Source organism: Passer montanus, unplaced genomic scaffold, assembly GCF_014805655.1.
Source record: "Passer montanus isolate IOZ18808 unplaced genomic scaffold, ASM1480565v1 scaffold68, whole genome shotgun sequence".
Taxonomy (NCBI): domain Eukaryota; kingdom Metazoa; phylum Chordata; class Aves; order Passeriformes; family Passeridae; genus Passer; species Passer montanus.
The window spans coordinates 1,950,525-1,971,530 of NW_024371926.1; the positions used below are offsets into that span (position 1 = coordinate 1,950,525).

Here is a 21,006-nt window from a genome sequence, read left to right on the forward strand (position 1 = left end):
TTGACTCAACATGTCAAAAGCAGCTTTGCATTAGACCTTCCTGGCCAGATTCATCCTCAGCTGTAGCAGTGCATACACTCTTCACTGCTGCTCCTCCTCCTCCCCTATTCCCTCCTGTCCCTGTGTGCCTTGATATCCTGGCTGGAGCTGGGCAGATCACAGTCCTTCAGCACCTCCTCTGCCCCTTGTGCAGTTCCAGAAGCTGTGCCTTGCATGGTGTGGGACTCACAAGGGATGCTGCACACCCGACTGCCCCGGGGCACAATGGACCACAAATGTATCTGGAGAGCTGTGGAGTCACCAGCATGCAGGGGAAAGGGGTCCTTGCACTCAACAGGTGGGCTTGCAATCTTCCTACTTCATTATTTCCAACAGAAAGATAAATGAACAGCTGCTCTGGACTCATGCCTCTCTCAGGCCAGCCTTTCTGGAGCGGTAAGGATTGCTGGTTTACAAGCTTAGGAAGAAATGAGACTCTCTCAGGGTGTTGCTGCCTGCCTGCTGCAGCTCCTAACTGTGCAATCCTGTCAAGAATGTGGTCCAAGACCCTCCTTACCTGTGGGAGCCTGCATGGCAGAGCTGGGGATTGTAGCAGCGTCCTGGGGCACAGTGCTTGTGTCTGGCTCTGGGGTACTGGTTGTTGGAGAGGTGGGTGCTGGGTTCAGCAATGTCCTAGGTTTCCTCTGCAGAAAAAGAGGAGATATTTCTCCTTTTACCCCTGCTCTCCTTTACCACCCATGATCACTACACTCTCTGCTCTGCATCCAACAGACAAGGCACTGTGGAACATGACACATTTCTGATGGTGATGATGGGGTGTCTCAAGAACCTAGTAATCAATACGTGTGTGTTTTACAAACCACAACCCTGAAAATAACAAGCCTGGGACCTGCCACCTCTGCTTGACTCAGACTAGCCACACACAAAGGACAGGAGAGCTTACTCTACCCTTTGGCCATCCTGTCATGCTCCCAGCATCTGCCATGCTACTCCACAGCCAATGCACTTCCAAAGACACGGATTCTTGATGGAGATGATCTTTAGGACACAGACATTCTCTACAGCTCTGGGGCTGGGCTCTGAGCACACTCCCAGCCCACACACCCCTCTGGTCTCCTACTTGCTGCAGTCACACAGCCAGAGGCTGAGACAAACGTGCACAAACACACGCATGCACCAACCCATGGCAGGACCTGCAGCACCTGCTGTTCACCCGCCTGCATCAGCATCAGCTTTTACCTTACTGCCAGGCTTGGGGCCTCTCTTTCTGGGGAATTTCAAAGGCTCCACTGACTTGGAGGGTGTAGGCATGGGGTGGTGGATTAGCGCTTTGGTCGTTCGACCACGCTTCTTCCCTGTTTTGCGACGCCTTTGCCCTTGTTGATGCCCCAAAACAGTCTTTGTGCTACTGTGCATGCTAGGTTTCTCCGAGTTTACTTCGGAGGCAGGTAAAGGGCTCTTTGGAATCACAACTGAAATAAAAAGAGAAAAAGCAAATGTAATTAAATCAGGTGAGAAGCAAAACAAGAGCAGCCTCCATCTTTATACAGTGTCACATGGAAAAACCTGGAGTACTCCCAGACCCCTGGGCAGGGGACTGCTCTCCATGCCAGAGTAAAAACCAAACACACGGATCCCCAGCTCAGAACTCGAGCTGGGGGACACTGGGGCTTAACCTGGATGGGCTGAACTCCAGGAGGATCGTGCTTGCAGCCATACCTTCCTTCCTGAAAATAACTGGCACCTACAGCTCTTCCTTCTGCAAGCAGTGACCTGCCAATGGCCACGGAAAAGGCTCTGAGAGCATTCCTAGGGAGGGATCAGCCAAGACCTGTCTGACAGTCAGAGCCAGCACTGCAAACACTGGAAATCCCCTCTCTCAAGGCTGATGTCAAATCTGTCCCTAAATTTCCAGCAAACTGCGGTGGAAGGGACCAGCTCCATCCTTGCTGCCTACAAGTATCACTGCACCTGGTCCTGAGCAACAGCTCATCTCAGCAAGACCAGCTGCCCTGCTCCTCCACAAATACCAGAGGCAGGTGTGGTCATTCTTGTCTTCTCACTCTTTCCACCACAAAACCAGGGTTCTGCTATACTTGCCCACACATGCCCTAAATCTGGTCAGTCATCTTTCCCAAGCCTGCTAAAGGTCAGAGATATGCTGCCCAGCCTAGCAGACCAGTATTTCCTTCTGTTTTAAATTTCTGCTAAAAAGAAACAAACCAAAATCCTGCTGCATTTTGAAAACTGTAGAGTGATCCTTAGGATCCTTTCTCACATCTGGAAACCTCAACACAGGGGCAAGGAGTTAGGAAAAAAACACAGGCAAACACTTTTGAAATCAGAGGCTTTGTAGTTAGGGAAAAAAGTCTTAGCCAGGGAAACAGAGACAATAAAAGATTGATACCAGGATGGCACAACTGTGGGCATATACAGAGATTTTTAAGGTTTCTGTAATGAGGTTTTAGGAGCAGTTACTGTGAGCAAGGATTTATTCCCCTGGCACAATGAAGCTGTGGCTTCCCCTGGATCCCTGGCAGTGTCCAAGGCCAGGCTGGAGGGGGCTTGGAGCAGCCTGGGATAGTGGAAGGTGTCCCTGCAAGGGCAGAGGGTTGGAACGAGATGAGCTTTAAGGTCCCTTCCAACCCAAATCACAGAGTGTATCTGGGATCCAGCCCCATTCTGGCTGTCATGTGGGCATGTTTAGTTTTAATTTTATATCCTTGCTTTTGTGCATTCTGTATCAGAAGCTGTGTAGAAGCACACAGACATCAGGATGTATCTGACTTCCTGAATAAAGAGATTTTTGTGTTAGGCAGACACTGGGAATGTGGCAGAAACAGGGTTTTAATACTTTCTGTCTGAGCTGTTAGTGTTAAAAACCAAGACTCTTTTGCTGTTATGAAAATGAATGTGATAGCTCAGGTGCTTCTTAGAGATGATGGCACTCCAGAAGTGTCACCTGCTCCAGGTGACACCTGGCACTGAGCTGCAGGCAGGAATGGCACAGGTAAGGCAGGTGCTGATCATGGAATTGTGGGGCCTCTGGCTTCAGGTGTGCAATGACTGATCTCAGCAGAGAATGTTTGTATCAAACCATTTATTAGAATCCCACAAATTGACAGAACAAGGACAGACACAGGTTGAATGGAACAGGTTGCCCAGAGCAGCTGTGGCTGCCCCTGGATCCCTGGCAGTGCCCAAGGCCAGGCTGGACAGGGCTTGGAGCAGCCTGGGACAGTGGGAGGTGTCCCTGCCATGGCAGGGGTGGCACTGGGTGGGATTTATGGTCCCTTCCAGCCTACACCAATCCATGATTCCATGATTCTAAAACTCTCCATACTTCAAAGCAACTGTTAAATACCAAAGGGGTGTGGAAGCCAGGGCAGGGAGCATTTCACTTGAGATCTGCTCACTGTCTAAACCAAGCTGTGCCACAATGAGGTTTCTCTAATGTGGAGGAAAAACTGAGAATTCTACACGAGCTGTGAGGCAAACCTGTGTTCTCAGTTTTACTAGAAACAAACCCAGAGAAACGGTGCATTTGGGGAGTTGGCATGCAGTGGCAGAGCAGCTGGACTGCACCCTTTGCCCTCAGGCTGGGACCACATCACTGGGAACTCACTGCCAGGTACAAGGAGACTGCTGTCAGATTAAGTCCTGGTGCAAGCTTTCACTGTGTAATCTTATGTTAACAAGAGATTTCATCTTTTGGTGAAATAAATGCAATAAAAATCTGTTGCCCACTTCAGCTGTAAAGACAGTACATGTAGTAGTAATGTACCAGACTTGAAGAATTGGTTTTGGGATTTGGGCAATAAAATCCCATAAGTGGGTGCATGCAGATCCCATGATGGGATACCTCATGTCATTCAGCCACCCAGAGGAGTTCCCCCTGTGCCTGTGCCCCTGGCAGCACATCCCTGGCCCCTGCTACAGCCACAGCTCCTGCAGGTATGGAGGAGCTGCCACAGCAAGGGAGGCTGTTCACTGAAACAGGCTAAATTACATCAAAATGTGCAGCCAGCTCAGGCCAGAGAGACACAGGCTGTGACCTAGATTGGTGCTGTGTGCCCAGCAGTGCTGCTGAGCACAGCCCTGAGCACAGCCCTGGACAGACACTGATGTTTTCCCTGGGGCTGATTCCATCAGACTGATGCAATGCACAGACATTTTTCTGACCCGCAGTGATTTAATGAAATGAGCTCTTATCCTCCCACAATCCAGCAGACTTGCCTGGCTTTTTGTTGGATTTGAACCAGAATCTGAGCAAACACCAGCCTGTGCTAATACATTTCCCTTGCCTTACCAGATGCACAGAGCTGTGTGAGGAGCAGACACCAAGAGCTCCAGAGCAGAGTGCTCCCACCAGCTGGACCTGAACATCAATGGTGCAGCCCCCAAAACACAGGGTTACAGCTGGCCACACTCTGCCTCATCCCCAAGGCACCACTTCCAGTGACTGGATGCTTCCTAAAGGAGCCTGTAGTTTCTTTTCAGGTGCCTGTTATTTTCCTGTGGGATTTCAGCCCCTGCTGTCATGCAGATGTGGTCCAGAAACATGGGATTGCTCTGTAAGGATCAGTGTCCAGCACTCAGCCCTGCCTGCACCCACCCCAGCACCCACAGAGCTCCAGAGGTGGAAACAGCTGTGCCCAGCAAGCAGGATTACCTCACAGCTCCAAGCACTGCCCAAGTCTCCTTTAACTGCCAAAAGCTTCAATTTACTGCATCTTATTCTTACTATTACTACATCTTAATTATTAAGGATCTAAAGCTATCAAAGAGTGTCCAAAGAGGGGCCAGGAAGGGTCAGGAGGGGCTGCAGGAGGAGCAGCTGAGGGCTCTTGGTGTGTGCAGCTGGAGCAGGGCACGCTGAGGGCAGAGCTCAGGGATCTGCAGCTCCTCCCGAGGGGCAGCTCCCATCTCTGCTCTGGGACAGGGACAGCAGCCAGGGCACGGCTGGAGCTGGGCCAGGGCAGCTCAGGCTGGAGGTGAGGGCAAGGTTCTTCCCCCAGAGGCTGCTGGCACTGCCCAGGCTCCCCAGGGAATGGGCACAGCCCCGAGGCTGCCAGAGCTGCAGGGATGCCCAGGGGGGGGTTGCTGAGGGGTCTGGGCAGGGACAGAAGTTGGACTGGATCACCCTGTGGGTCCCTTCCAGCTCAGCACATTCCATGATTCTGTGAGAGTGAGGGATGGGGGAGATGAAGGATGAGGCAGAAATTTGGCCGGCGCTGCAGGGATGCCCAGGGTGGGGTTGCTGAGGGGTCTGGGCAGGGACAGAAGTTGGACTGGATCACCCTGTGGGTCCCTTCCAGCCCAGGACCATTCTGTGATTCTATGATTCAGCTGGTGACAGAGTCAGCCCAGCAATGAGCAGCTGCCAGAGACATCCTCATTTTCTTCTTCCTTGTACAAGCCACTAAGAGGAGCCACGTTTTCAGAAAATCAAGTAGGGCCTCTCTTACTTAAAAAAATCAACTCTTCCTGAGTAAAGCAGCATCTGTGTGCCACAACTTTGTTGCTCACCTGAGCTCTGAGCAATCTAACCATCCAAAGCTGGCCTTGCTTTTGAGGAGTTGAGCCATGCAATCCTGAGATCCCTTCTGACCCGAATCTGAACTCATGGTTATTCCAGCTCATTAAGGGGACAGAAAACTAATCACTGGAACTGTCTGGCTGAACTGTCTTGTTTTGGGTCACACAGGCATCCAGGACAATGGCAGACACGGAGGAGGAGGAGGCTGGCTCCTTGCTGGGCTGGCTGGCATTGGATCCATTTGGCACAGTGAGAAGCATCACCCTGAAAAGGCAGCTCAAACACAGCTGAACTCCAAGCCAAAGAGAAGTTGGGCACCACTGATGATGTTATTCACCACTGAAGGATTAGTTAAACAAGAGTTTTGAGCTTTCTTCAGAAACAAAGAGACTTAACAGAGAATTCCTGATTTCAGGCTCTACTTCTGAATACTCCATCAGCTGATACAAGGCACCTGCAGCTGCCCACCACACTGTGACTCAAACTGTTGTTACAGGAGACTGCACAGTTGCCATCCACACTCTGAGGGTTAGTCAGTGCTTGGAAGCAGCATTTGTCACCCATCAGCTTATCTGAGACTTGTCACAGCTTGAAGAAGACAAAATTATGTCCTTGGGACAAGAATTACAAAGTCAAAACCTGCAGAAAAATACGGAACAGAAAAGTTTGAAGTTGCAGAAACGTTTCCTGCCTTTCTCTCCTATTTACAAGGTTCATTTACCAAGGGCTGCAGGAGCACAAATCCCAAATTCCCATTTGCTGTGCCAAGTGCTCTGTACTCTGAGATACAGCTGAGTTCATGTGCTTCTGCCTGGAGATCTCCACAATGGCCCCTGCAGTGTCCTGAAGTGCAGGGGCAGATTTCTGAGCACGCCACTCATGCCCACTCCAAAGCCCCTCTGACAGATGTCCTGCAGGCCACCCCTCCAGTGTCCTTTGGTGCTCACTGCCCCTCGTCCATCTTCAGCACGTCCTGGGCAGAAGCAGCACTCAGAGATGGGTTAAACAGACCCATTTAAGATAAGCAAATTTGCCAGAGAGCAGAAATCTTGTTGAGATCTGGTTGAATCCTTCCCTGCGTGAGGCATTTCAATCCTGAAGGTTGGAGCTGGACAGGAACTGCAGCTCATTGCCTGTCCCAGAGTAAAATGTGAAAGCTTCAAAGCCCTGTGATTCTTCCCAAAGCAGAGACCACCATCACTGGCCACCACGAGCACAACTGGGACAGAAACACAGGCCCTGGGAAGGCTCCAGACTTGGACTGTCCTGAGCTCTCAGCAGACATGGCAGACACAACACAGGACCAAGGGTGGGAGACACAGTCTCCTTGCAAAGACAGGGTTTAAGAACAAGACTCCAAATCCTGGAATTTAAAGGGTGACCAAGCTTCTGTCACCAAGGTTGGAATAGGGTGACAAGCAGAAACAAGGTGCGGAGCATGAAATCCTTGCAGTGAAATTTGTAAACTGAATGTTTAAACCCTTTCACCCTGCTGGGAAATTCTGCTCTTCTGGAATAGGGTGACAAGCAGAAACAAGGCGCAGAGCGTGAAATCCTTACACTGAAATTTGTAAAACTGAATGTTTTACAAATTACAAAACCCTTTCACCCTGCTGGGAAATTCTGCTCTTCCTCTGGCTGTCCTACACAAACTGTCACCCTGGGCATATTTTAGGCTGACTTCACTGTGCTTCCAAACCTCTCAGCAGAGGATGGTTGGGCAGAGCCACCAGCCCTGCCCGCGATCAGCAGCTCGGTCAGGCACTTTTAGACCCCTATAAACAACAGCCCTGGAACACTCTTCTTCCTTGAGGTTGTCCAGTTCCATCCTGAAAGCACTCAGACTGCCAGTCTGCACAGGCACAGCCCTGCCCCATGTCCCAGTGAACAGGAGTGTTGTTACTGGTCAGAGATCCTGCAGAAACAAGTGATGACCTGTCGCGTTCATATTTTCTGGAAAAATCCCTTTGCCCAGGATTCTTCTCCTGGGAAGCTGAGAAGCCTCAGAGAAAAAGGAAAACAATATTATCTCATTGTTTCTCCTGTGTTTCGTTGTTTTGGCATGTGGTTGGAGATTGTTTCACTGGTTTCATGTGAATTGTTTTGACTTATTGTCCAGTTGGGCCAAGCTGTGTTGGACTCTGGAGAGTCACAGGTTTCATTATGATCTTTTAGCCTTCTGTAAGCATCCTTGCTGTATTCTTTAGTATAGTTTAGTATAGTATTCTTTAATATAATATAGTACCATAAAATAATAAATTAGCCTTCTGAGAACATGGGAGTCAGATTCATCATTCCTTCCTTTGTCAGGGTACCCCACAAATACAATAATGAACCAGTGCTGTTCAACCAAAGAGAGACAGGTTCCAACACCAGGAAACCTCCTGCCAAGACTCAGTAACACCCTGAGATACTGAAACTCTGGTTTGGGCCAGGAAGCATAGTGGAAAAAGGAAGGAAACACCCTAAACAAAACCCAGATTCTCTGGAATATGAAATATTCCAAAATAAAACATAAGGAAAAGTCAAGTTGAGAGGAAAGTCTAGACAGTGAGAGTAAGGACAGGCTGGAGACCAGAGGAAACTGCTTCTCCCAGGTCAGTTCCTCTTCTCAGAGGCTCCTGCCAGCCTCAAGACATCACTCAGTAACCTCAGGTCTCTGACATGCCATGGTTCCCACTGAGCCCCAGATCTGTTACATTTGCTGAGCCACAGGCACTGCCAGCAGCCCAGAGCCTCTTGCAGTGCTGGGCTCCCTTACCAAGCCCCCAAACCTCCAAACCCCACGTGCATTCCATGACACACATCCAAGCTGAGCCAGGGTCACTGCCAAGAGCCTTGGCTCTGTGCTCCAAATAGCCCAAGAGATTTTCCTTGGGATCTTCCAACAGCAGCCTCAGAGGCAGCACCACCCAGGTCCCAGGGCTGCTTGTGTGTTACACTCATGGATAAACACCTGAACTCCTCTGTGTACCCTCCTTCCTCCTGCTGTTGGTGCAGCAGCTCTACCTGTGTGGTCCCCAAACCAGCCATGCCAGTGCAAAGCAATGCCACCCAGCTTAACGTGTGAGCTCCAAATCCCAGCTCAGTGCTGAAGAGACAGTAATTAATATTTTCCCATCTCCTCCAAGCAGGAATGCACAGGAGCTCACCTGAGCTGTTACCCTGCCAACTACTCCTGATGAGGCTCCTCTTCCCACCACTATGTTCTCACCCTGAAGAAGGAAGAGAAACCAGGCAATGTCCAAAATAGAATAATAAAATACACATTACCTTTGCCCCTGGGCAGGAAACCTAGCAGCTGATCATCTTCTTTTGAGGAGACAAAGCAGTTAAACAACAAATCACATGGCAGCAGTGGTGGTGAGAAATGAATAGCTTCATGAACTTTCTGTCCAGGGTCAGCACCTTGTAACCCCTGGAGTCACTGCAGCAGCCACAGCAGGCAGCTCTGACCCAGGGTAATGCAGAGCTGTGAGCCCAGGGTGGATGGAGCTCCCCTTCAGCCTATCCCCATGGTAACTACCTAAAACTACTCACATTTGCCTGATCTGCAAGCAGAGGAAGCAGCAGCCGAGCCCAGGCAGAGGGAGCAGGGTCTGAGAGCCCACACAGACCTGTGCAGGCACTGACCAGTGCCCCCAGTGCCCTCACCCAGCTCCCACCAGCCCTGGCACGGTGGCAGAGGACGAGCTCTGTGTTAGCTCTGCCCTGCCTGGCTGGGCTTGGGGCTTCCTGCCAGCTGGGCTGCTGCCAAGGCAGCAATTCCAGTCCTCCAAATTCCAGAGCTGGAGCAGCTTCCAGCTCTGCCCGCCCAACGTTAACGCTTTCACCACTGCCCCTCTCCCACAGCACACAGTCACCCCTCTCTGTCCCAGAGCATCCAGAAAGGTGGAACAGGGGGTAGCAAACCCATCAGGAACCCCAGAGCAACTTGGAATCAGCCAGGATGGAGGAACAGTACAGGCACCTTCTGAGACACAGACAATGAGGGCTTTACCTGTGTCCCCAGGCAGGTGTGTCCCTGCTTCCCTGTGTTCAAGGTGACAGTATTTCCCTGCCCTCCAGCAGTAACACATGAAACATGGGAGCAGACTTCAGGGACACCGGTGTCTGTATGTGTGTGTGTGGGCAAGGTCCTTTCACAGGCTCTTTGACTGTGGCTGTCCTGTGCTGGGCCAGGAGCTGGGCTTGATGATCCTCGTGGATCTCTTCCAGCTCAGGATGTTCCCTGACTCTACACCTGCTGAGCAGAGCTCCAGGCTCCCAGCCAGCACTCAGTGAACAGAAAGTCCACTTCACCTGATATAAAGCCCAGACATGTATTTAAGGGTAGAAAAGTACATGTATAAGAGGCATGAAAAGACATGTAAGGTGCTGTACACCACGTATGAGGAGTGGAGCAGGGATTGCTGGCCAATGGACATCCCTGGGAGCACCCCACTGGTGTGGGTGGGATGCTGAGGGAAGTTTGCTGCACACACACAGAACTCCCCCTCCTTTGGGACAGCCACTGGGATCTGCCTGCCCAGCAGCTGCCCGGCTGAGGTGGAGAAGCTGCAGGTGCACAGGATGAACTGTCCCACATTCTACCTTGCTCTGTAGCCCAGCAGAGCCAACATCCATCCCTGGCCCGTGGCCGATGTGGAGAGAGGACCAGGACCCACCACAGGCACAGGTACTCCCAGAGCCACATTTCCCCATGTGGTGTCCTGGTTTGGATCTCCCAGCTCCTAGGTGTGCAGCATCCAGACAGGAGCACCAGGACATGCCCAGGAGCCCACAGCCATCTGGCCACTGGCCACAGAGGTCTCCCAGCAGGCTGCTGCACAGCCAGCAGGCAGCAGTGGAATTACCAAGCAGGCATGCAGGCTGCTCCTCCTTGCAGTCTGACCTCCCTTTCCTTCTTTAACACACACACATGCCCTAATGAAAGCTCCATGGAGTGGCTGGCTGGGCCCCAGCTCCCTGCCCAGCCACTCCAGCTAAGCAAACACTGCTGGGAGTGGGAGGCCCTGGGGATGGAGAAGGACCATGCCTGGGAGAAGCCCTGCACTCCTCCACCTCTGCTGGCAGCAGAGACAGATTAGAGCTGACTGGAGTTACCAGCATTAAATAAACATGCCTGCTCTCTTTGAAGTTCTGCTTCCCTTGAACATGAGCTCACTCCACGAGGCCTCTTTTTGCTCTGCCTCAGGAAGCCACTGGGTTACTCATTCTCCATGGAGTTAACTCTTCACAGGATTCCCCACCTTCCACGAGGGCCTCGCACAGTCAGTCCAGTAAATGAGCACAGACCAGTTTACCACAGCAGCACTTGACTGCCTGCATGTCTCTGCAGTTCTCTTTAAGAGGAATTCCCAGCAGGAAAGGGAAACTGCCCGACTCCAGCACATGGTCCTGCAGGCTGGCACATGGGGAAGGTTTACTGCAGCTCAAGGAAAGGGCAACTCCTCTGTGGTGATGCATCCTCCCACCCTGCCAAGAGGAGCACTCTCAGGTCTGGGAGGACTGTGCTCAACTCTCCACCACAGCAGGGCTGAGGAAACACAGGAGGAATTTCATTAGACAAAGTTCCCAGTACTCTGTTCTTTTGGTTTAATCCCACAAAGTGCAAGTCAGGAATTCTTGGTCAGGAGAGAGAGCAGACAGTCACAGAGGGAGAAGTAAAAGCACAGAGACAAGGCTGATCTCAACTCCCTGGCATTTTTGCATGGCTCATGCAATCCCTGCTCTTGTCCCAGGAGTTGGAAAAAAAGGACAAAGAGAGCAGAAATCTGCCTGAGGGTGAGGGCTGCCTCTGCCTGAGTGGGGGATGTGACTTTTTGGGGGTCACTATTTTTGTACACGAGCAGGAAGTGCAGAGTCACTGCACATGGAGCCAATGGGAAAGGGAGAAGCCAGCCCAGCCACCTGCCAAGGGAGAAGCACAAGCTCCCCAGGATGCCACAAGAGGGTCTTGTTTCTGGATAATTGACTGGGCTCTGCTCACTCACAGCTTCAGCCCCTGGCAAGAGGAGGCTGGGGAGGAAGAGAGCTGCCTGTACTGGGGCTGAGGGTCAGACAGGTTCCCACTTCTCCTGAGAAGGGAGCTTCCACTGTGCCCCTGAAACCTTCCACCCCCAGGTTACTGCCAGGAAAACTCCCATCAAACACAAATATGTCTTGAGCCACATGTGCAGTACCTGAGAGGCACCCTGGAGATGCCTGGAGAGAGCTCCAGGGCACCACTGGAGGAGTCAGCCACTGGCAAATAAGGTCCCAGTGCTCTGCAGAGCCTGCAGGGCAGCAGCAGGTGGGACACAACAACCAGCAAGAACAGAGGGAGAGGATGGGAACTGCAAGGCAAAATGTAGAAATCCAAGATGAAGAGGAATCATCTTCAGCCAAGGGGAGCTCACAGCTTGGCTTGCACACAGATCATGTGAGATCACTCAGGCAATCCACTGAGAGCAGCCCTGCAGGCCTGAGCACAGACCTGGCCCATGCCAGGGACACAGGGCAGCACCAGCCTGACAGGGCAGCATGAGCTGAGCCAGGACTTCCAAGAGCAACAGTCTTGTCAGAGAAATGCCTTTCCTAAGCAACCCTTCAGCTCTGGCAGAGAGGTTGTTCTCCAGGCCCTCATTTCATTGACAAGCCATGTGCAGGGCTTGCCAGCCAGCAAATGCCAGAGGGATGTGCTTGGGGACAGTGACAGCCCCCCTGGGCCTAAATACAACTGTGATGTGAGAAAGCTTGAGAATCAAACCTGCCATTGCTCAGGCCTTTTCAAGGCAGCAGGTTCCCCAGCCCTGCTCCTACCCAACAACCACAGCCCTAGGAACAAGGCAGGTATGACCTGCTCCACACCTGCTTTGTCCATGCTCACACCAAGGCACACCAAGAAAACTGCCCAAAGCACAAAGAGGCGCAGTCCTGCAGCTTCACACTTCTCATTATTCCAGACCCCCTGAGAAAAACTGCATAGGAAAATCTGGTTCAAAGGCGCAGGAGAAACTTCAAGGAAATTCCTGGAGAGGAGCAGACCTCAGCAATGTTGTACCAATGTTGCACCATCCCTCCCCAGAGCCATCACCTTGCCCATGTTTATGGGTAGCCACTCCTCAGCACCTTGGTGCCAGGCTGTTCCAGTGCTATAGGTCTGATCACCTGTACCTTTACCACGCGTGAAGCAGCACAAAAACCAGACAGGGCACCCAGGTGTCCTTGCTGCCAGTCTCTGCCTGCTTTGCTGCTCTTTGAGAGCTGAGTGGAGGAGCAAGACAGCTAAAAAACAACGTGGGCCTTACCTTTTGTACCAGGGGGCTGCAGATTATCTCCAGTCAGCGAACACCAGCCTACGGGAAAGATGTCCCGGGAATCATATCGGCACCAGTAATCGAAGGCACCTCTCCAGCCATCAAATGTTATGAGGACCTCAGAACCTCTCACCTCCCCAATGGTGGCCGGGCAGATGAAGTGAGGGTTCTTCCTGTCCACTGCCTCCAGCTTCATACCTGTCTTGAAGAAGTTTTGGGAAGGAGATGGTGGTTCCTACAAGAAGAAGTGGAATATATGCTCAAAGGGGGTATGGCAGTGCCTCCCCACACCAGGGCCGCCCTTATCAGCAAATTCACCCCCACGAGCAGCTGAAGGGAGTTAGTGGGCTGGATTTGAACCCCAATAGGTGTGCACACACTGGCTGGGCTACACAGCCACTGCCCTTTAATCAAGAGGCAGCAAAGTCCACTATTGGACTGAACCCAGGGAGTGGCACATTCCAGAGAGGTGCTGATGTTCCCCCCTTGCATTCCCCACTTTGAGCAGCACCTGCAGCTCCAGTGAAAAACCAGCTCCTGCCTCAAGCCTGAGCCCTGAAGCCCAAAGCACCTCCTTGGCAGACCTCTGGCTACATCCTGGCATTGCTATGGCACAGCTGCAGAGGACACAGGTCTGTCCCAGAGCAGCCCCAAGGCAGAGCTGTGCAGTGTCATCTCCTACGGGACCAGCACATCTCTCACGAGACACCAGCTCTGAGTCTGGTGCTCTGCAGCCAAGGGGCCACTGCCAGAAGGATCTGCACAAACAGGGAAATACCTTGTGAAAAATCCGGACAGGAGCCATCTCTGCTCCATTCAGAGTCTTCAGAAGGAACATGGGCCAGGAGGAGGCATTCAGCCGGAAGCCTGAGGGGAGAAAAGAGGAGATGGAGACTTTTAGACTGTGGGGGTTGATGGATCTGGCAGCACATGCCTGCTCTGATGGGAACTCACACAACTGTGATCCCATACCACCCTCCTCCCATGCTGGAGTCAGGTGGGACTTTAGCCAAATATTCTGAATGCAAAGCATTTGTGTTATTAAAAAGAAACATCTGGAAACAGCTGTCTGACTGCAATATTCACTTCTCAGAACAATCCCATTGACCATCCAGACAGAGCACTTTGTGCAGCACAAGTGCTGCCAGCTCCAGTGATCCTGCTGCAGGGGAGACATGAATCAGCAAGTGCACACTCAGGCTGTGGAATTTCTTCCTCAACAGGGAATCACAGCTTCTGGGTGGCCTCCTCTACCTCTAGTGTGAGCTGCAGGCAAGCTAATCTGAAGAAATAGAGGCTGTGACTTGGCTGGAACACATTATAGGGAAGGATGTCAGGTTTTGGCTCAACACCTGCTGTGAAAAAAGTGGAGAAATAACAAGAGGGGGCTTATGGGAAGAAAAAAGCAATTTCACATGCTCTGAAGTATGTGGCACTGACTATGACTATACAACCAACAGAAGGCTCTGGATATCACAAAACATCTTTGCTAAATGTACATCATCCTACACAGGCAATTTCTGCAGCTCGGCTGTGTTAGGAGGGGTTTTGAAGGTAATCCTGGCACTGGACCTGGACCAAGAACATGGCAAAACTTTGCCAAGGTTGCTCAGCACAGGTCACCCTGCCAGCCCTGAGCTCTGTCAGATCAGCTTGGAAACCAAACCAAGCAGCCACAACTGCAGGGGATTGGAGAGCTCAGCTCCCAGAGTGGCAAAGAAAACATTTTATGTGAATCACAGAACATCCTGAGCTCAGGGACCCCCAAGAACCAGGCAGTCCAACTCCTGTCCCTGCCCAGACCCCCCAACAACCCCACCCTGGGCATCCCTGCAGCTCTGGCAGCCTCGGGGCTGTGCCCATTCCCTGGGGAGCCTGGGCAGTGCCAGCACCTTCTGGGGGAAGAACCTTGCCCTGATCTCCAGCCTGAGCTGCCCTGGCCCAGCTCCAGCCGTGCCCTGGCTGCTGTCCCTGGAATTATCTGTGTAAAGAAAGAGCAGCAGCAGATGCGTGCACATGGGAAAAACTACAGGAAACCTTAGTGTGTTTTCTAGGCCCTTGAACTCTGCAGGCAGGAAGCACAACTGCAGCACTAGCTCAGCTACCTGTCTTCATGCTGGGTGCAAAATCCTCCTCTGCTATGGGCAGGGACACCTTCCCTGATCCCGCTATGCCAGGGCCTCACCATGCTCACAGGGAAGATTTTTCCCTAACCTCTGACCTAAGCGTGCCCTCTCCTCTGGCTCAGGGTTCAGCAGGTGACACAGAGCAGAGCCGGGCACACGGGGCAGCCCTCCCGGACCTGCTCCCGAGCCCAGCCAGGGCTGTTCCACCTGCGCTTCGTGCCCTCTGCTGGCCACACCTGCCTCGGCACAGGAGGGACCCACCGTGCCCGGGAGAGGTGGCAGCAGAATCACTGCATGGTTTGGGTCGGAAGGGACATTAAAGCTCATCTCATCCCACCTGGGCAGGGACATCTTCCACTAGACCCGGCTGTTCCAAGTCCTGTCCAGCCTGGCCTTGAAGATATTATTTGGGGATATGCTAATTGAGAGATTTATGAAGACACTAAAACTGCTGGGCAGCAGAATGCAAAAGCAGGTTAATTTTGCGGGAAAGAATCAGCAAATCAGCTTGTCACTGGGCTAGCATGAAAGAAAAAGGAAAGTGTTGTGTGTTTAACAGAAGACTGGAAGAAGTGTTAGACTGTCCAGGCTATTTATAATGTTGTAGCCAAGCAAAATTAAATAAATATAATTATGAACTATTGCAAGTGTCCCTTCACATGAGACAGAACTTAAGTCACTGTGAACCTTTTCAGACATTAAGTTTCCTGCCCAAGTAACCTGGTATTGAATCCTAGAATAACATGGTAGGTTGGGTTGGAAGGACCCTAAAGATCAACCAGTTTTACCTCTCTGCCATGGGCAGGAACACCTTCCACTGTCCCAGGTTATTCCAAGTTGTGTCCAACCTGACCTTGGACACTTCCAGGGATGAGGCAGCCACAGAGAAGTCACCTTGGTGCAGAGACCTCTTCCATCTACACTCTAAAGGACCTCCCTGTCCGTGTGTCTGTATGGAAACACAGACCTGGTGTGGTTTACAAACCTTGTGTGTATCCCAGAGTGGGCAGGGGCGGGCTGTGGGCCTCTGTCCCAAGCACAGATCTGTAAAACCCCCCAAGCTTTCCCGACCATCAATTCGACCCTCGCTGGACAGCTGAACTCCAGCTCACCCAGTGGAGGCTGCAGCATCCCTCCATTCTTCTCACAGTTGCCAATGGGCTGGATCTCAGCGGAGTCCACCAGCCTCCAGAAGTCGTTCTTGTTGTCGCTGCCGTCGAGGCGCAGGCGCAGGCGCGCGCCCGTCAGCCCCACCACGGTGGCGATGCACGTGGACGTGGTGTTCCGCGGGTCCTGGGCCTCCAGCTTCATGCTGATCTTGAACTCGTTTGCAGGTGGAGTGTAGGACTGAAAAGAGCGGAAAAGGGGCCGGTCAGAGCCAGGACTGCCAATAAATGCATGCACCAGTGTGGAAACCCAGGGCACCGGGAATATTTCACTGTCTGCTCTGGGTGCCCTGACCCCCAGGGGAGCACTGACTTTGACCCTCATTCATGGAGCAAGTTCCCTAAACTTCAAGATAGACTAGAATCCACAAAAGTGTGAAATAGATTATAAAGAGTAGTGTAGGTGGATCACTTAGGTGGGAAATTTAGGGTTTGGAATTTTTAGTATGTTGTGGATGGAAGCAAGATGGAGGGCACAGGGTGTTGTCCTGGGTTTCTTCTTCATGCTTCTTCTTCCTCCTTCTTCATGGGTTTGGGTGGCATTTTGTAATTGGGCAGAAAAGTCCACATTGCAGCTCTTGGGATTACTTATTGGGTTAAAAGGGAAAATAATCTAGGTGTCAGTTGTTAATTGGATAGTTCAGCTTTAAAAGACCTTGTAACAAAAGACTGTTGGCCGTTTTTTGTGGTGCTTTTCCAGTGCGTTGAGCCTTGTGTGGACAGTGTACAAAACTCTAGATAAGAAAACAATAAACAGAACCTGAAGACCGAAAAAATCCAGTGTGTCTCTCTTTCCTGACACAAGACCACTCCAGGAGGGTCTCAAGCACAAAGCTTCCAGCAGTAGGAGCACCTAAATGGAGTGTGCTGAAGGCTGACAGCCCCTCCAGGCACAGCACAGAGGCACCACAGAGAACTCAGCAAGCCCTGGCACGTCTGTAACAGACCCCCATTCTTTCATCCTGCATCATCTAGGCAACTAAAGCCTGTTCTCTTGGAATCACAGAATCATTAATGCTGCAAAACACCTCTAAGATCATCAGCTTCAGTTGTTCCTACAGTACTACCAAGCCCACCACTAACCCAGTTCCCCTAAGCACCACAACTACATGTTTTCTGAACACTTCCAGGGATGGGGACCCCACCAGTGCCCTGGACAGACATTTCCTTGGCTTGATCACCCTTTTAGCGAAGAAATTTTCCTGATATACAACCTGACCCTCCCCTGACACAAGCTGAAACTGTTTCCTCTTATCCTGTCCCTTGTTCTGCTCTGGTAGGAGCAGAGCCTGACCCTACCTGGCTCCATCCTCCTGTCAGGAGTTGTGCAGAGCCACAAGGTCCCCCCTGAACCTCCTTTTCTCCAGGCTGAGCCCCTTCCCAGCTCCCTCAGCCTCTCCTGGGGCTCCAGCCCCTTCCCCAGCTCCATTCCCTTCTCTGCACATGCTCCAGCCCCCTTGTTGTGAGGGGCCCAAAACTGATGCCAGGGTCTGAGTGCAGCCCCACCAGTGCCCGGTGTAGGGGATTAACCCTCTCCTGGGAAGACTCACCCAGCCAACCCCAGACCCACACAGACACTCACCCTCCCCTCTGCCCACACCAGGGGTCCCACACTGATTCACTCCTGCACCCCCTGTACTCAGCACAACCACCTCTGGGCTCAATTCCTGCTGCCCAGGGGCTGCTATTCTGTCACAACAATTGGGTGAATTCTGCTGAAAATCTCCTGATTGAGCAGGATCCCCAAAAACTGCATCCCAGCCTACTCAGGATACTCTCTCCAAGGGCCTGTGCTTGACAGAGTTAATAGCACACTCGTGTTCCCAACATGCACATCTGAGAGGAAAATCTTCTGTGCTACTCTAAATGCATCTTTTTAATCTTTGCTTCAGCACTTGGATTTCTGTTAAGTCTCCAATATCCTTAAGAATCTTCCTTTCCAAGCCAGGGGCCTATCCCAGGCACAGAACTCCAGGGCCCCCAGTGGACCATAGCCCTTGACCTTTCTTGTTTTCACCCTCTTACCTGCTTGAAACAATGGGCAGGAGCTGGGATGGCACATGTTTCTTTCAGGTACTTCTCCCAGGTGAAGTGACCTGAGAGGTAAAAACAAAAGGATTCAAATAGGAAAGGATGAGCAAAATTCTCAGCAAAAGAACTGGCCAGACTCCTAAGCTGGCAGTTCTGCACTTCTCACAGAGGAGGTGCTCACAGGCAACACTTTTTCACCAAGAACCTCTGATGTTTGTGAGCACAGAAGATTTACAACTGCAACTGACAGGCAGAACAAAGCACAGCGCTGCCTTCGGCATCCTCCTGCCTCGGTGCTGCTGAGAAGGGGCTGCACAGACTCAGGATAACAACCTACAACTTAATGGAAAACACCCAGCACAGATGGGAATCTGCTGAGTCCTCCAGACAACTGTCCCTTAAAAACCATTCATTAAACACATCACTCAGTCTGGGGACTGCAAACAGTCACCGTGGGCTACGAGCAGCACAGCCTGGGGGCTGGAATGAGATTATCTTTAAGGTCATTTCCAATCCAAGCCATTCTGTGATCCCATGATTCTAAATCATGGATTTAGAACAGGAACCTGCTTTGTGGTGACTGGATGGTCCCCCCGGTCCAGCACAGACACAGCCCACCCCATAGACCAGGGATAACCCAACCCCAGCAGTAAGTGGACAGGTCAGCAACTAACTTCCTGAAGTGCCATGAAGTCCACAGGATGGGCAGGATGGGAGCAGGGATTGTCCAAACAGGGATTTACTGAGCTCCATACCTCACACCCAACCTCGAGCCCCCTTCCACCGAGTGCTGCTGCCAGGGGAAGTGCATTTCATCCTTGCCTGCACCTTCCTCACGTACAGCAGGAAGGGTAAAAGCAACATGCCACCCAGGCAAACCTGTTATTAAATGAGGAATTAAAAGCTCCTGTGATCTGTGCAAATCATGACTTTTGCCATTTAAACTGAGCAGCTGGGAGAGGAACCTTCCAGCATGACATTCGCTTGTATTCATCCAAACAGCTCCCGGGAGACCGCTGTTTTCAAGGCATTTCAAGAGCAGTGGTGGCAGCACAATTCAAGTCAGCCACTGCTTCCCTGAGTCAGGCAAGTTCTTAATCAGTCTATTTTCAAAACAAAAGCTACATTAAGAGCCATTTTAGCTACTGCAGCACACACCACACCTCTGAAAATTGAGGCAGTAAGGTCAGCACACATTGCTTCAGTGCTGCCTCGTGCACAGAAGAGCCTTCATAACCTACAAGCTTCAAATAAATACAAGGAATGCTGATTTCTCACCACCTCCCATGCAGATGACTAGTACACTGTTAAAAATTGGGAAAATTAACAGAAAAAATACAGTTTCATTGCCACACTGGCTGAATATTGCTGTTTCCAGACTGACAGCACTCTCCATGCCCCAGAGTACTCAGCTCCATCCACTGGCACATATTTTCCTTTCAGCCACAGTCTCACACTGGGTGAATGAGGAAATTCAGTGAGTTACTGCAATGATGCTCTCACAAAACCAAAATTCTTTTGCTTTAACTGAAGATATGATTTTATACTTGATTCTGTCAATGAAACTCTTTGTTGAATAATGTGGAGTAAACACCCAGGCAAAGCAAAACTTGGCACTCCTGGCCTGGAAATGCCTTATGTATTCCACCCCTTAACTCTGGTGGCTGATGTGGGCTCATCTCAGACTGGGATGGGCCTTCTTGTCCCCAGATCACAGGGGAACCCAGGTGACAGTACTGGGTGAGCAGTGCCAGTCTCAGCCCCAGGCCCTGAGCCAGCAGCCTGAACAGGATCAGCTGTGCTTGACAATTTTATTTAAAAAAAAACCCAAAAACAACCTCCCCTCAGCTGGTTTCAATCCATCACTATTAAAAGTTGTCATAGTTTAAATCTTCCCACTTTCCACTCTCTCCACACCAAGCCAGGCTGTCCTGCTCTCTGCAGCAGCTCACTCCACAGCCCAGATCCATGCTGCACAACCCAGTGGGAACAGAGAATTTCTGACACAGCTGAGGCCTCTAAAAATAGTGTTTGGACATGGAACTTATTTGAGATTAATTCTAAAGCCTGCTGGGATTCAACCACTGTATGAAGACACACACAGCACTAGAACTGCAGCTTCTCTAAGACCTGAGGGAACAGCACGAAGCTGGGCCAGGGCAGCTCAGGCTGGAGATCAGGGCAAGGTTCTTCCCCAGAGGCTGCTGGCACTGCCCAGGCTCCCCAGGGAATGGGCACGGCCCCGAGGCTGCCAGAGCTGCAGGGATGCCCAGGGTGGGGTTGCTGGGGGGTCTGGGCAGGGACAGGGTTGGACTGAATGATCCCTGGGGTCCCTTCCAGCCCAGGGTGTTCTGTGATTCTTATTCCTAATAGTTCTAGTGATTTATTTTGCAAAGAAAAGCAGGAGCAGCAGAAAGACTTCTAAGAAAAGACAGAGCTGATACAGCAGTGCTCACTACCAGCCATCCCCTTACACACAGGTGGCAGGGCAAGCACAGGTAGATCCTGAGTGTCTTTTTCAAGATTACCCTCAAACCAAGGTAAGACCTGCAGACTGCAGCTGGAAGCTGCCACCACACCTTTAGCATGAGAGGAAATTCTGCACTTCGGGCCCTTGTCCCAAGTCCCTCTCTGCCTCTCTCCAGCACATTGGATCTTCTTCACAGGAAGAAATGAGAGAGAGACCCGTAAATGAGAAACACCCTGTTTTTGCAACTCCATCTGTGAGCCAAACAAAAGCTAAGGATTGGGAACCTGTGTGACTCCCGGTGCCTTGGCTGTGGAAATGCCACTGGGGTGGCTGTCTGTCACTTGTGCTTGCCTTGGGAAAGCTCCTTGTCCTG

At 51.4% G+C, this 21,006-nt stretch overlaps 1 protein-coding gene across 7 annotated transcripts in view; it reads right to left on the bottom strand.

Moving 5' to 3' along the window:
* Positions 1 to 21,006, bottom strand: part of SCMH1 (Scm polycomb group protein homolog 1) — a 60,984-nt gene that overhangs the window by 17,611 nt on the left and 22,367 nt on the right. For 6 of the 7 annotated variants that reach the window (XM_039729068.1, XM_039729069.1, XM_039729067.1 and 3 more), the window contains 6 exons: positions 18,158 to 18,228; positions 16,079 to 16,313; positions 13,619 to 13,707; positions 12,832 to 13,075; positions 1,240 to 1,472; positions 557 to 683 (listed from right to left, as the gene is read on the bottom strand). In XM_039729068.1, coding sequence (XP_039585002.1) covers positions 557 to 683; positions 1,240 to 1,472; positions 12,832 to 13,075; positions 13,619 to 13,707; positions 16,079 to 16,313; positions 18,158 to 18,228 — 999 coding nt within the window. The remainder of the gene's footprint in view (positions 1 to 556; positions 684 to 1,239; positions 1,473 to 12,831; positions 13,076 to 13,618; positions 13,708 to 16,078; positions 16,314 to 18,157; positions 18,229 to 21,006) is intronic. The other variant, XM_039729071.1, reaches the window with a different exon arrangement.